Here is a 16,584-nt window from a genome sequence, read left to right as displayed (position 1 = left end):
TTCTGAGAGGAAACGAATAAAAAGTGAAACCAGTCATTCCTTTGTTTGGCTGAGATAAAAAGAATTGATTCTTTTCCATTTTCTCATTTGTTTTATGTGGATTGTTTCATTTCCCTCATTGAGAGCAAATTATATTCTTACCCCTATTTTATAGGAACATAAAAAAGAAAGAATATAATTATAGTAGTAATAAATTATATGTTGCTTTAGTAGAAAAGAAACATAACGTAGAGGATTGAGAAGGCAATCTAGTGCATTTATCTGAGCATGAGACATGAACTGTGGCCCATAAATTAGCAAACTGAATGGTCCCTCGGCACCAAGAAATTAAAGATACACTGTACATAGCCTACAGTTCAACTAGTTATGGTCCCATTCCCACTGGCCATCCTTTAGGATCAGGCAATGTGTCGTGTAAACTGATTTATTTAACTTGTTTCAAGTAAATTTTTGTTCTGGGTTATCTCACAATCTATTCCACCAAGTTCATTTTTACAACTATTCTATGTGGCAAGCTGTGATTTACTACTTTTCTTCACCCCTCACAATTAGCCATATTAGATAGTTGTGAAAATGAACAAGCAAAATGAATATCTTGTGATTCTATAATTTTCAAATCAAAGGCCATATTATTTCAGAGAAAACAAATATAGCACAAGAACATTATCTATGCTGTGAAAATATTAGGTTACAAAATCAAATCGAGTTATTTTATAAGACAGACTGCAATGTTATTTATTATTTTCACATGTATCTACCATTTTTTTCTCCATTACTTATATTCAGTAATATTGGATTCTTGAATTTTTCAAATCAAAGGCCAGAGCTATAGACACTGGTTACTTAAGAGAAAAAAAAAAAAAAAAAAAAATCGTACACTCACTCATTGATCTCATTCTTTCTCACCATAGCACAAAAACATTATCTAATCTTTGACAAAATCAGTATTATCGGACTTTTCCATGTCCGCTCCTATTTTTGTTTTTTATAACCCACTGTTTTTTTATAGGTAAAAAGAGTCAAAAGGAGCCTTTTCTTATAATAGAAAAATAAAAACTAACCTGTAGCTTTATAAATTCTCTTTTGAGAATGACAGGTACATTGCTCTGCAACCTTACTAGGAAACACCGAATAAATCGTGCAGTGGGAAAGTTGTAGGGTTCTAGCACCTTCGTGGCTTTCAGTTAATTTGTCTTTTAAGATGTTGCCCGTTTGGTTGGGTAACCGAATATTTAAAACAAAGTAGTAGTATTTTTCATATAAAGTGTTAACTGCAAATTTAATTTCAACATAGCCAATAAAAAATGCACTAATCAAGAACATGCGGTCTACACATATAAACCGTGTTTTGACTTACACCACCTGTTTAACATGTTAATAATGTGATTGGGCAATAGACTACCAACAAAATCAATATAGGTAAACATATCTAACCTGCAAAAAGTTTTTATTTCTTTTTAAACCAAAAAAAAGAGTGAGAGAGTGAGATCGAACTTGTAAGTTGTAAGTTGTAACCATGGTACATGATGCATATTCTTAGTTTGATTTCAGATTTATAAGGGTTCAGTAATATCAGTGATAGGATATGCATCATAATCAATGCATATAGCTCTGGTCTTTGAGATTGTAAAGCCTCCCAAAATCTGTTCTGAAAATTTGTAAATTACTAAATTATATTATTTTTTATTCAAATAAATTTCTCTCTCGATAAAATTGATTTAGAAGAGATTAAGGAATGTGACTATGCTTCGCGTGCAAGATTAAAAGATAGAACCAAGAAATTTTAAGCAAGCCTTCTAAATGGTCAAAAGATCATATCTAATTTTAGTTAAGATTTTGTTCTTTTATTTGAGAGTTCAACCTTTTTAATAGACAATTAATGTAGTTAGTTCAACCTTTTTTAAGGGTCCACTAGTATGGACTTATGAGTTAAGACCAATTTAAGTTATAATTTTTCAACTTACACATGATTTGAAACATGAAATATAAGTTTTGTAAAGTCAAAGTCTTAGCTCAATTGGTATTTTATGGTTTTTTCAATAGAGACGTTCATGATTTAAATTCTCCCCTCTCTCTCCTCTATTATAACCATTGAATTATTAAAATAAATAAATAAATAATTTCAATAAAAGATGATAATCAAATCTCCATCTAAATGTACTTCTCATACAGAATCTATGGGTACAACAAACTCTCACAATATTACACAACCACCTTGTTTGAGTTGTGTGAATCCATGTTAATATTTTATTTTATTTTATTTTATGTTGATTTATGGTGAGCTAATATCTTAATTTCTTGTGAAAATGTTGTAAGATCTTCTTGTGACCGTAGAAGAACTCTCTCATAAAACAGTTGTAAACAAGTTGACCTAAGGCAAGTATTAAAAGTTTATGATTTTTTTTCACTTAATTTATTTTGAACCCGATTCAAGCTTGTGATCATCACCGAGTTCGATTATGTGTTCAAATTTAATTTATTTTTCCCAAATATAATAAACACTAAGATTATAAATTTTAGTCTTTCACAAATATGTGCTAATTTTTTTTTTTTAAGGGAATATGTGCTAATAATTAATAACTATATTATAATTGAGATTAGATTATTTGAAATAATTAGATAGAATGATTTACATTTATGAACTTATAAAGATTATATTCACAAACCTATAATTATTAAAAATTATATATAACTTTTATTACAAAATGAACTATTTCTATCATCAATTGATTACAAAAAATAATTTAAAATTTTATGAACTTATTTACAAACTTACACAATCCAATTACAAGACACAAACTATATAACTATATTTTTACAACATATAATATTATATATACTTCAATTGAAGCTTATTCTTTTGAGACAAAACTTAGATACAGTGACCAAACAGAGAGTGTTTTGATAAATCATTGAAACCTGAAAGAGGAGAGAAAGAGAGTTTGTATGGGAAAGTGAGCTTGTGTGGAGAGAGAATCAGAGAGTGGATGGAGTGTCGTAGAGTGAGAAATCGCAATGAGTCCTTCAAGGACATGTAAGTAAAAAAAGAGTGGTTCTAGTGCCACTACTTTGTGCACAACTTGCCCATGTGACGAGTTGTGGTTGGTGGAGGGGTGATGGTCGATCACCCTCCACCAACTACAACTCGCCACATGGGCTAGTTGTGCACAAAGTAATGACACTAGAATTTTCCGTAAAAAAAAAACAAGACAAGCTAAACCTCGTAGTCAAATTAAAAATTTGAAGATGAAATTTGATGATTATTAGAAGTGATTGGAATCAGATCAGAAACCAAATTGTGTTAAAAAATAAAAAAAAAATAAAAAAAATAAAAAAATAAAAAAAAAAAAAAAAAAAAAAAAAAAAAAAGAGGGCTTGTCTCACTCTCAATCCTAACAAAACCGAGTGTTTCTTTCTAATATAAATAATAAGAAAATAAGATTCCATCAAAAAATAAAAAGGACACTTGTTTAATGTGGTTATATCTATATTTTTCATATACATACACATAAGACAAAATTTAGCTACAAAATTGGTTGTAACCTAAGGCTACAATTTCACTTAATAAAATAAATATTATTTCATATTTTGAAAATTTTACCGTTGAATTTCATGTTTTTTACTCTCTTAATACACATGTTAAATTTTATATCAATCGGATATTATTTGTCTATATATATATATATAATAAAAAGCTCTAATTCTTTCTAAGATTTGATCATAAAACCTACCTCAACCTCACTGCCACAATCAAGGACAGTGACATGTAATCCTAACATAAAATTGGGCACCAAAAGCCTCAATTTGCTGTAAGCTAAAACCTCATCATGCAACTTATGATTTGAGAACTACAAATAATGTCAGTATTTACCAACAAAACAACACTTTGAATTGATAGAATTTCACTAACAATGTGGCACACCTGTAAAATCATCTCCTGTGTCAAATAAGAGAAACTATAAATATACAATGTTTTCACATTTGCATCTAAGAGACCAGAATAATCTATGATTACTTGGTAAGAAAAAATTCTTTAACATAATCACCTACATTAACAGACTAAACAAAAAAATACAAGACATCCAAATTGCATCTAATTCAGATTACAAAGCTGAAATGACAAAACTGCATGAATGAGACAGGAAAATAAAATCTTTTTTTTTTTTTTTGATAAGTAAGAAAATCTTATAGCAGCCATGGACCAAAGGCTTAGACAGACTATTAATCTAAGTACATTGCATGGATGTACAACAGTTCAATCGTAGGATGGAGCCAGGCATTCATCAACCATATCCACAAGATTTGGATTTTCAAGTGCTGCTGCCACCCGTTCTTTATCATTTAGTTGTTTGTTAACTGCATATACCAAGAGGGAAAAAAACCCTACATGAATGTCATTTCGTAGTGTCATAATTTCTACAACATATTGAGTGAGCATACAAGAAAATGCTAACATATTTTAGCAACATCAATAACAATAGTCCTAGATTCTATTCTTACGGCTTTTTTTTTTTTTGCCTTGATTTTCCCCCAAAATTTTTAGGTTTAAGCATTTTAGAACACCACGATTTATAACCCTGCTCTCAAACTCCTCTTCTTCATAACAAATCTACAAATTAGCAGAGAAAGTCTTCCAAGGACCATGGAACTTTGGATCACTAAAGGTTCAAACATATCTATATTGTATGGACCCCCTTGGCCCCTAACGTGGGTCAGCCCTTGGTGGTTATAGAAGTAATTGTCTTTATAGTCAGTCCACTTATACTTCAATAAGTTGTTAAAGTATTAATTATCATTTGTGTTTTAATACGGGGGGTTTAGTTTTCATCAAAAAACAGTTTTCCATGTGGAAAATAAATGTGTCTATTTGTTGCTTATATGAAATGATCATCTTCATTCTATGATGGTTCTTGACTACCCAACAGTGATGATTTAACCAATCCAGCCTTTCTGTCACAAAATGAAGGTCTACAGTGGAGACCTTTTAAAATAGAAAAATGTTAACGAATGCCCTAAGGGAATTTGTTAGTGAACCATTTTAAGAATGTTTTTATGGGAAAAGAAAAAAAAGCAATTAATGTTTTGATAGCTTTTTCTATTTCCAATAAAAGTGGTGTCAAAACTTTCCTAAAATGGTTTGTTAACAAATTGCCCTAAGAGCACCCGTTAACATGACTTAAAATATTGGACAATTTGACTATAGAGTATAGTTTTAACTTAACAAGTATTGCTCTTTAAAGAGCTAAAAATAGAAAGATGTAATTGATCCTGCAAATATGAGGTAACAACCAACTTTGCAATAAGTTCATCTCAGCAAACAATAAGTTTTTGGTTGTTTTGTAGTTTATATTTAATTTCTTTTGTGTAAGAATTAGAATTTCAAGAGATTTTGCTTTTAAGTGTACAAGTATACAGATAAGTCACTTCTAAAAGATTGTTTAATTTTTTAAACTTTTTTTTTTCCAGAAGTTATTCATGGTCAATTGATGATACCATTGTTCTTTCTAGAAGAGTAGTAATACAAAAATGTTTTGTTACCATAGAGCGGGGAGCATATATTATTGCCAAACCCATCCTCCCTAATAAGTAGATAAGAGCCTCCCAATTTATATGATCATAAGCTTTTTCAATGTCCAATTTGCATATCACTCCTGGGATTTTGCTCCTCACACACACATGACAGTCTACACAGTCATTAGCAATGAGAACTGAATCCAGAATCTGTCTACCACCCACAAAAGCATTCTAAGACTCAAAAATAAGCATATCTAAACATAATAGAATGAAGATGATCGGCCTGAAATCTCTAAACCATCGAGTAAGTCCTTGTTTCCAAGTCTATGAAATGCTATATAATGAGCAGGCATACAAGTGAACTTCAATAGCAATATTGGTATATTGCGTCTTTAAATTATATGATATTGACATAAAGGGCCTGCGCAATAGACTAGTATTTCTTTATAGGTAAGGATTTAAAAAAGCACTTCAAGAAAGTAGACATGACTGGGATTTAGATAAGCTGAATAGCATGTTAGCTTGGCAAACGTGGCTCTACATACCATGCATTAACTTGATAAGTAATAGATCCATAATCTAAGAACCACATGTAGATAATCATGCACATGCTAGCCACAGAGAGAGAGTGATTACCTGCAGACTCGGATGCATGAGATCCAGGGGCAACCCTAATATCAACCTAAACAAAAATTTAGAAAGAGTTGTAATGGGGTAAATCTTACATGTAACACAGGAGATTCCAAGCCCAGTTCAAATTTCATATAAACAAAAAAAAAAAAAAAGTAACAAAGACACGGTTTACATAAATCATGTTCCAAATTCCAATATAAACCATTAAGTGGCATCAGTGTATCACTAAATGATAATTGTGGGTAAATGCTCACCTGAGGGTATACAAGTCAAACAACAACACCTGTAGGACCCACGGTCTATGAGTGGAGTGGGCTCATGAGATATCGCCTCATGTGTTACACATCATAGTCCTTGAACTTATCTCACTCCATGTATGTTTTAAGACATTGGTCCTCATATCATTTAAATCTATAACATCTAACATAAATTACATACATGTATCCAAAAATAGTAAAACAAAATCTTAGTTACACACACTTGTGGCTTTGATCCCATGACTTAACTCTCCAGCCATTTTTATGGGAGAAAGAAGTGCCATTTGTGCTAGAGCTTATTGGAAAAATATCAGGCATTTTGCAGTTAAATGTGCAAAGCTAACATGCTTGCAGACTGTCCATTGTTTAAAGCTAACACTGCAGATCTTACACTGTTTCTAAGGTGATTTTTACACTATGCATGCATTTGTTATCCATATATTTCTACTTAGAAAGAGCCAACAACCCATTCATCAAAGACAAAAGACCAACAAAAAAAATTTTTTTTTTTTTTGATAGGTAAGAAAAATTTATTGAAAAAAGACTACTTCATGCAGAAAAAAACAAAGCAGCCAAAGAGTACAAAAGAAAGAAAAAAGGAAAATAACAAAACTATGTATAAGAAAGAAGAGAGTCTATAAACATCAGGAGGGAATCACTAGTTGTGAGTCCCCAAGCCCAAGACTAGTCAAATAAAGAGCCAGCAAAAGAGGCAAGAAGCTGATTTGCCACTCTCCACATCTTCAAACATGCGGTTATTGCGTTCCCTCCAAATGCACAACATTAAACACAACCTTTGGCCCAAACATAGGCAAAGTCTATCAATCTTATACATTAATCAGCTTATTTAGAGCAGTGTACAAACCTGTCAAACTCTTACCAACCCCCCCCCCCCCTTTCTCCCCACACCCAAATAAAAAACGTTTGGCCCAAAGGAAGCTTACAAGTGTAAAATCTCTAATGTACTGATTCTCTATTACTGGTCTGTGATTTGTTAAACTGAATGCTGGTTCTACATGTTCATGCAAAATAACTTAAGGAATTTTAAAAATGAAAATGCAGGTATGAAGTCCTAATATTCCAAAATACATTCACTTGTCTGATAAATGAATAATTTGTCAACAAAGTTCATAATAAGGAAATAAGGTCGATACCTTGTAACGAGAGGGCAAGCTCCTCAAAAGTTTTACTCGCAAGCAAAGACCAATAATTGTTGCCATACTACAATGTTCAACTGTGGGAGTAAATGTGATCCTGAAGCAAAGCACCCTTTTTATTAGAATGAGGAGAAAAGAACACAATCAACAAAGAATGCATTATAGGATCAAGAATAAGTTAGAGAGAATATTGTCACTACCTAACATAACTTTGTTGGTCATCTACTTCGATTGCATCTTCTGTTATTACTTTGAGCTCCTCCAAAGAGTATGGATGCTCTGGGTCTTTTATATCTCTTACATGATTTAAGAATGTTAAGGAGAAAAGAAGAAGAAGAAGAAGGAATAACTACCCACACATAATTAGATGCAAAGTGAACTTGTACATTCTCTTCCATATCATAACCAGAAATGAGTGATCAACTTCAGAAAGCATCTTAGGAACTACGATGTTCAAAAGAAAATGGAATATAAACATATTTATTTTTAATTTCAGCATATATTAATTCAGAACTTAAATTTTAACTTAAGATGTCAAGCATCCAATAATAACATGTTTAGCTGATGCTGAAACCATATTTTATTTACTTGTTAAGTATCAGCTTACATACACAAATCTATATGGCTGTAAACCTAAAGATGATTGTATGAAAAACAAAAAAAAAAAGACACATGGAACTAAAATCAAGTATTATTTGTTTGCACCAACATGCATGAGTGTGGGCGTGCATGTGTGTGAGAGAGTCAAAAACCAAGAATTATTTCTTTCATTTCATTTCCATGTCAAAAGTAGAGGAACTAATTCCCAAAGTAAGCTCAAAACAACTCAAAAAGCAAAAAAAAAAATTGTGTCCATCCAATCCCAATTCCCTAAACACAACTTTTGATATTCCTCTATAATAAGTACTTTTAAAAGTACATAGACCATACCAAAATAATTGAAGAGAAAGGATATCAAAAACTTCTTGTTGGTCAATGGGTTCGACAACATACTCTTCCACAGCAGTTGGCACGCTTCGTGCTCGACGCTCTTTCTTCTCATACACAATTGGGTTTGCATTTATTAATTCAGAAACCATTTTCCCACTACTCTGATTAACAATAACCTTTAATCAACTTCTCATTTACAGAGCATTACAAAAAATGTAAACTATAAATTCATGATCAGAAATCAATTTCAATATTATATTATCGACACTTTACTTAATTAAATACACTCCCTTTTAGTTACATATTCTAGGAGTACGCTAATGAATCATGAAAAATGTAAATTTACCAAGCCAAACATATAATTTATTTCAGTAGTCACACTCAATCACATAATGTATTAAAAACCTTTTTACCAAGCCAAATAAATACCAATAGTATCACATAATGCATACATAATATTCATGAAAGTAACTGAGTTGCTAACATAAATGTTCATGAACTCAGCAAGAGTCCTAAAACAGAACACTGTGTCCCTTCCAGTATAATCCTCAATTTATCATCTTTTACTTTTTATATCTTATTTGATCCCACTGTGGATATCACAGTGGTTCATGTTACTTCAAACCTACACAATAGGCACAACATTTGTTTTTGATAAAGCAGGAAACCTTTCTAAAGAAGACCCCTTTGGACTTGCCTCTAACTAGTAAAAGGCAACTGACCCCACCTGCTAAAATCAATTAGCAGGTAATCGAGAGGCATTTTCTCTTGATGGGCTTAGTAGACAAAATGATCAAATTTTCTAGGAAAGAGAACAACCTACACATTCAATTCAACCTAAAAATCAAACAAACTATTTTTATTTTGATAAGTAATAAACGTTAATAAAAAAAAAATCTCAAAGTACACCATGTACACAAGTTGTGTACACAGACACAATGACATTAAAACAAAAAGAACAAGTATCAATAGAAAGGAGGAAGAAAAGATATCATCCAATCATACAGCTAACTTAACAACAAAGACTTCAACATATCCGGAGCAACCTCATTGTATTGAAGGTCAACTATTCCTTTCTTGCCAAGGGTCCACATATGGCAAAGCAAAAGAGATTAAATCTTGTCTATCCTTCAATCCTCTAAAAATAGTGTTAATAACCTCTTAGCATCTGAATTTCCAAATTTGAGCTTCTAAGAATATTAAAGAGAGGTAAACAACAACCTTTACTCATAGATAAGAGCAATATATCCATAGAACAATATTATTGAGTAAATCATTTTGTCATTAAGACCTAAACACAAAATAAAAAAGTGGCATACCAACAATAAGATAGTATAAACACACACACACACGCGAAACAAATATTTTTTCTTGTCACGGGTATGAAACTCCTAAATAGAAACCATTAAAATAAAGTTAAGCACCTTTTTCCCCCCCTGAAATAAAGGGTAAAGGGGCAGCCAGACATGGAGAACAACAGAAGCCATTAGAATCAAGGTGAACATTATAGAAACTTAAGTCTTCACTAATGTAGTACAATGTTATTTCTTTACAGACACAAGTAAGAATCAAAGTGCTAATCAGCCCAATAATATGGGATTGGGCACCGAGATACAATAATTGAAAGTTACCAGTTCAAATGTTGTATTAAGGAACAAGACGGCTAGTTCTTGTTGTACAAATGTTTGAAGAAGTCAGAGGAGAGCCTTCCTCTAGCCAGACATGAAACTCATTTACTCTACCAGCCCAGTCTGCAACTATTACATTTTGTTACAAGCATAGTTGACAGACAGACCCTCCCATTACAGCAAATTTTATTTTTTATTATTATGCTTTTTTATATTATTTATTTGGTGGTGGGGGAGAATTATGGTAAAGCAATCATGGGTATTGAAATTTTGTTTCGGAAATTCCAAATCAACTTTCGAAACAAAGTTAACAAACAACACCCAAATCTCCTATCATCAAAATAATAAAAATAAAAACCCAAATCAATTAATAGCATTAGGGATTACTAGCAATGAATAAAACTAAAGACAAATCATGCGGTGATAGTCAAAAGAAACTTTACTAATCTGTATATTAGTAGTAAAATCAAGTTCGTGTGAGAGAAAGAGAAAGAGAAACCTATTTCAAATATATACTGTTTCTTCTTTGGGTTTTGTTTAGCTGCCCTGGGTTCTTGACCTTGTGGTTGATTAGTAATAGAAGAAGCTAATACAGAAGAAGCCCAATTCTGGGTTCTTTAGATAAACCGAATCGGAAGCGTGATATTTATAGAGTCCGAAGCGTGATAGAGAGAATTCTGTTTTTGAGTTTTTTTGCAGAATCAGATTTTCTTTTTCTCTCAGTTTTCTTTGCAACCAAACAGAGGCTAACACGTATCTACCAACATACATATACATAGATAGATAAAACAGAGAGTAGAGAGAGAGAAAGAGATTACGCCGAGGATAGGATCTTCGGGAGCGCGAACGAGGTGAGCGAAGACGGAATCAGCTCCAATTCAAAACTAATCACTTATTGCAGCTCCAATTCAATTATCTTTCTAAACTAAAACTAACACGGGTCTAAGAAAGCATGAAAGATTTTGAAATCCAAACAGAGCTACCTTAAAAACTAACATAATTAACAGTAAATGCGTTGCCAAACAGGGACCGAAGCAATTGGAGCATATTTTCTCACCTAGCAAATGGCTCCCGCGAAGATTTTCCGTGAAAATTTGAGATCTGAGAAAATTAGTTTCAGAATCAAAAAGGGGAAGTGTTGAGAAAAGGGTTTGGGAAGAGAGGCAAGGTGCTCTCTTTGTCCAAATTCTCTGTGTCTCTGTAATTTTTCTTCCACTCGTTGGGTTATTGTTTTTTTTTTTTTGGTTGGGTTAAATGGGTTAATTGGATGGGTTACTAATTAACCTAGTCGTTAACCCGTGCGATGCACGGAAAAACTGATAACTTCCCCAATATGAAAAAAAAATCAAGATCATGGTATAAATTATAGGGTAAAACTTAGATACAGTTCCTTAGGTACAGTACTTCAGGTACCCTTTTAAAATTAAAACACCTGTCCACCTACTTAACAGTAATACTGCCGTTTCCTTCTCCGTTTATTTCTTTTCCTTCTTTTTTTTTTTTTCCCTATTTCAGACTGAAGACTTCCAACGAGAAAACTGAAAACCCCAAAACCCCAAGCTCCTACCGTTCTCTCTCTCCCTACCTGTTCTTCTCTTTCTCTCTTTCTTTCCTTCTCTCTCAGTCAGATTAGATGAAATAGACGAATCCAGCTCTGAATTCTCTATCTCGCTCTGTTTTCGCAGATTGGTTGGCTGGCACTAAGAAAATTCGTTGGTATGTATTGGCTAAATCTTATTATAGATTTTCAATTCTAGTTGCTGGGTTTGTGTTATTTTGAGGTTTGGTAGAGTTTTTCTTTGTTGATTATGATCTGGGTATCAATTTTTGTTATTGGGTCTTTGTTATTATTGCTTTGGTTTGTTTTGATTTGGGTTTTCAATTATGGCTACTGAGTTTGAGTCATTTTGAGGTTTGGAAGAGTTTTCCTTTGGCTATTTCTGATGAAGGTTTCAATTTTGGTTAATGGGTTTGTCTTAGTATTACTTTGGTTAATTTTAATTTGGGGTTTCAATTATAGTTTCTGGGTAAGAGCAACCTTAAACAATTTACATCGACCAGAATTTTTTTATATATACAGTGAGGTAAACCAGAGGAACATAGCTTTAGCAATATTGCTACAATTTGGTCCAAACATGATATACCTGTTAATGTAAAATTCAAGTTCCAAAGTGATTTTCTGTATCAACTAACGAAGGGAATATAATATATATAAGCCGCAAAGGAGGGGCCAGCTAGTTAATTTGTGCCAAGTTTCACCTTGGATGCGCCTATTATCTGATTATTTTAAGCACTATACTTTATACTTGAAGTGATGGGCAATTGTAGAAAATTTGACCAATGCTAATGTAATGATGTTCTGCTACTTTTTGAGTTCTTGGAAACATATCTCCAGTTTGAGAATTAATGGTTTTTATGGGAGCAAACAGAGAGCCAAGGATAAATTAAATGGTTCTTTTATGATTCTTTTAAGGTTCTTAAATGTTGAATTATTTGCTTCAGCTATTAAAGTATAAAATTATTTGAGTAAATTGAATGCCACATTGTTTTTCTAAGCCAAGCTAAGAACTAGCTCAAAAATATTGCAAAAACATATTAATCATACAATGAGGGGGGAAAAAAAGGGAAGAAAAGGGTGTGGTGCTATAAAATTTTTTTAACCAAAATCTGGTGAAAAGTTGTGTAACCCTTTATCAATATTGTCCCACACCAGTGGTTGTCGTGTTTAGTACTCATTTTACAGAGTTGTTAATTTTAGAATATGTGGAACCTAATAACTTGTGTTTGTTAATTTACAGGTTATGGAGCGATGGGAAGAGCAACCTTGAAGAAGTTGTGTCTATTGATTCAGAGGAAGATACAACTCCAAAAATTGGAGAAAATGAAGACACTAAAGAAGATATAACTCCAAAAATCGGAATGGAGTTTGATTCAGAGGATGAGGCATATCTATATTATAATATATATGCTAGATATGTTGGATTCAGCATTCGTAGAGATTGGCTGAACAGAAGTAAGGCAAATAAAACAACTATCATATCCCACAAGTATTCACTAGGTACTGCTGGATTTCTGCACTCTGCACTGGGTACTGCTGGATTTTTGCACTGGATAGCTGCTGCCTGCAGCGTGTGGGCTGCTGTTTTCTTAATGCAATTGCATCAATTGCACTCATTGAATAGGCTTGCTTGTGTATCTGATGTTGAAAGTGGTAATAAATACATGTGTACATAATATTACAGATTGCATCATTCATTTCTTTTGAGCTGAATATTGCCAATTGTTGTACGTGTACAATTTTTTGTGTGGATTATTTAATTAGTGTACTTGAAAATCTTAGGGTCTTCTTGGTTTTGGATGAGGGCTGTACTTATTGGATCATAAATGAATGTAGCCAATTGCTTTAGTGGTTATATGCTTTGCCTTCAAGATCATATCTCCACTTCATGCAAGACCCGCTTGGAAAAATAGTACCTACTTTGGTATTTTGGATGTCAAAAACTTGAAAGAAAGCATTGATTTTTTCATTCATCAAGTAAAATTTGCACCAATATATTTCTCAGCTTAACAACATGTCTAGTCAATACTAAACTAACAATATCATTTCACATCACAGAAAATTTTTCTCAAATACACAAATATGCACTTCCACACAAATGTACTGCACATTTATACACATAGCTCTTAGTTCCCACCATTTTCTTTAAGTGCACGAAAATGAAGGCCGGTGGACTCTTTTTATAAAGGATGAGGCAACCTGTGGTGAACATAGAGCCAAAGCTCACAATAAATTCAAACGAAATGGCGTAAAAGCCCCACTTTTAACTCCAAAAAAAAAAAAAAAAAAAAAAAACTTAGTTTTGATAATGAAATAAAGTAAACAGTGTTTTATTATTGTGAACTCACATTACAAATATCACATGGCATATTGCAAAAGAGAGTACACTAAAGTAAAATCAGAATTCACTAATTAAATACAATGCTTATTGTGCAATTTTTAAATAACTTGCAATTGTACAAAATAATTTGAATGTATTCAACATCTTAAGTCCTACTGCCTATTCAATCTAACATGTCTTTTTGCTGTTTGAAATGATTGAGCTGCAAATCACTTTATGTCTCAAGACGCTTGAAATGGTTGAGCTGCCAATCACTTTATGTCTCCATGTTGTATAAATCTTTCATCCAAACAATGCATATATTTTTGGATATTATAATTGTTTCTTTCAGTTCTCCTACTGGGCTTAACACTGATGCATCTTGATACTAAGATATTCTTTCCAATCAGTGAGGAGATATAACAAGATCAGTCCGATTAATGAACTCGATCAACTCATTTTGGTGAATGAGAATAGATTTTCTGGGCAGACTTTAATAGACCAGGAATGAATGGTCAATCCTTGAGATGCATCCCTCATAAATCCTGAAGTGGCAAACTTTGCCAATCCGTCTGCCTATGCACAAGTCAGAACCAAGGCAAAATGAGAAATATTAACAAAAATAGTCAAAAGATGGTAAAATTTCATTTCTAAATAATCAAACAAAGTGAATAACTATACACACAATATTTCAAGAATAATAAGTGCCAACAAAAATTTTGAACCATGTTTTGAACTTTAGCTTGTAAACAATTAAACCTCCAGTTGGAAAAGAACACATAAATGTGAATCTTGAGATCCATTGTCATTCTTTAATTTTTGGTAAGAGGATGAATTAGATTTATTTAGCCAACTCAAATTGGCTTCACCAATAAAATATAAAAGTTCTATATGAACGAATAGGTGCATACCCTAAATCAGCAATGACAATGCTTACATTATCTTCTAATCGTTGGTCCTACAAGGCATATGCATTTTTAGGTCATTATAACTTCCCAAGTAAAATACCTAACCAATCTGTGTAGATTAAAAAAAATGATCACTTAATTCATTACCAGAACTGCCTGAGCCAGTGCTTCACGAATCACAAGCTAGCTGAAATCAGAACAAGAGGAAAGTTAACACTGCCCATGTTTAAAATATAAATGAAAAGAAAAGAATATGCAATTTATACTGGCTTTAAGGTTGTATGGGACCAATTTACTAAGTACTAACACTACACCTGAACATCTCCATGCTGTCGAAGTTGATTTCTAACAAACGCAACTGCATTTGGAATCTTGAATTTTACATTAACAGGTATATCATGTTTGGACCAAATTGTAGCAATATTGCTAAAGCTATGTTCCTCTGGTTTACCTCACTGTATATATAAAAAAATTCTGGTCGATGTAAATTGTTTAAGGTTGCTCTTACCCAGAAACGATAATTGAAACCCCAAATTAAAATTAACCAAAGCAATACTAAGACAAACCCATTAACCAAAATTGAAACCTTCATCAGAAATAGCCAAAGGAAAACTCTTCCAAACCTCAAAATAACTCAAACTCAGCAGCCATAATTGAAAACTCAAATCAAAACAAACCAAAGCAATAATAACGTAGACCCAATAACAAAAATTGATACCCAGATCATAATCAACAAAGAAAAACTCTACCAAACCTCAAAATAACACAAACCCAGCAACTAGAATTGAAAACCTATAATGAGATTTAGCCAATACATACCAACGAATTTTCTTAGTGCCAGCCAACCAATCTGCGAAAACAGAGCGAGATAGAGAATTCAGAGCTGGATTCGTCTATTTCATCTAATCTGACTGAGAGAGAAGGAAAGAAAGAGAGAAAGAGAAGAACAGGGAGGGAGAGAGAGAACGGTAGGAGCTTGGGGTTTTGGGGTTTTCAGTTTTCTCGTTGGAAGTCTTCAGTCTGAAACAGGGAAAAAAAAAAAAAAAAAAAAGGAAAATAAATAAACGGAGAAGGAAACGGCAGTATCACTGTTAAGTAAGTGGACAGGTGTTTTAATTTTAAAAGGGGTACCTAAAGTACTGTATCTAAGGAACTGTATCTAAGTTTTGCCCTAAATTATATACCAAACCAATAAAATCTATCACTTACAAAATAATAAAATCTATCACATACAATGAGATATCTTGATAACCAAGAGCTTGAGATAATGTTTAGAAAATATATAACTAATATAAGTACACTCTAATACAATTAATTACACAAATATAGTTAATTCCATACTCATTCAATCAAATATTTTTCATAAATTATATTAATCATTCTTGATATTTAAGATGTATCTAAATTCTAACATTGTCAGTAAACAAAGATGCTAAACCTCAATGGGATTGAAAAAGAAATATAATGCCAATTTACACAATTGCTGAAATAAATTGCACGGAAGAGTCGAACAAAAGTTGTAAATTTTCACTTATAAAAGTTACAACTTAAGAGGAAAAATAAAATACTAAGACCAAAAGTGAAACTCTAACACCAATAATGTTGTATAGTCTCAACCTTCAAATGAATAAAATGATATTGTTAGGAAGCAAAAACAAATAAATGTATCAAATTTTGAG

The 16,584-nt window shown here is 32.4% G+C and overlaps 1 protein-coding gene and 2 long non-coding RNA genes across 8 annotated transcripts; 1 reads left to right on the top strand and 2 right to left on the bottom strand.

Moving 5' to 3' along the window:
* Positions 1 to 3,914: 3,914 nt before the first annotated feature.
* LOC115986716 (protein AE7-like) lies at positions 3,915 to 11,353 on the bottom strand. 6 transcript variants are annotated; one of them, XM_031109979.1, is made up of 6 exons: positions 11,177 to 11,353; positions 8,517 to 8,647; positions 7,762 to 7,867; positions 7,559 to 7,658; positions 6,151 to 6,196; positions 3,915 to 4,383 (listed from the first exon to the last, which is right to left on the bottom strand). In XM_031109979.1, exons 2-6 carry the CDS (start codon positions 8,638 to 8,640, stop codon positions 4,256 to 4,258), a joined length of 504 nt encoding a protein of 167 aa, XP_030965839.1. In that variant the 5' UTR covers positions 8,641 to 8,647; positions 11,177 to 11,353; the 3' UTR covers positions 3,915 to 4,255. The 6 variants fall into 6 exon arrangements, with proteins under 6 accessions (XP_030965839.1, XP_030965844.1, XP_030965840.1 ...); XM_031109984.1 differs by having other exon boundaries at positions 3,915 to 4,356; positions 8,517 to 8,652; positions 11,177 to 11,349; XM_031109980.1 differs by lacking the exon at positions 11,177 to 11,353 and adding an exon at positions 10,938 to 11,018.
* Positions 11,354 to 11,610: 257 nt separating this feature from the next.
* On the top strand, positions 11,611 to 13,548 carry LOC115988038. The gene is made up of 2 exons (XR_004091299.1): positions 11,611 to 11,835; positions 12,918 to 13,548. It is a non-coding gene; the product is annotated as an uncharacterized LOC115988038 (long non-coding RNA).
* Positions 13,549 to 14,006: 458 nt separating this feature from the next.
* Positions 14,007 to 15,939, bottom strand: LOC115987378. The gene is made up of 4 exons (XR_004091070.1): positions 15,725 to 15,939; positions 15,053 to 15,092; positions 14,909 to 14,955; positions 14,007 to 14,573 (listed from the first exon to the last, which is right to left on the bottom strand). It is a non-coding gene; the product is annotated as an uncharacterized LOC115987378 (long non-coding RNA).
* Between the last annotated feature and the right edge of the window lie 645 nt (positions 15,940 to 16,584).

The sequence above is a fragment of the Quercus lobata genome, chromosome 4 (assembly GCF_001633185.2).
Source record: "Quercus lobata isolate SW786 chromosome 4, ValleyOak3.0 Primary Assembly, whole genome shotgun sequence".
In the NCBI taxonomy this organism is placed as follows: Eukaryota; Viridiplantae; Streptophyta; class Magnoliopsida; order Fagales; family Fagaceae; genus Quercus; species Quercus lobata.
Note: the sequence above shows the minus strand (reverse complement) of the source record. Positions and strands in the feature narration are given on the sequence as shown.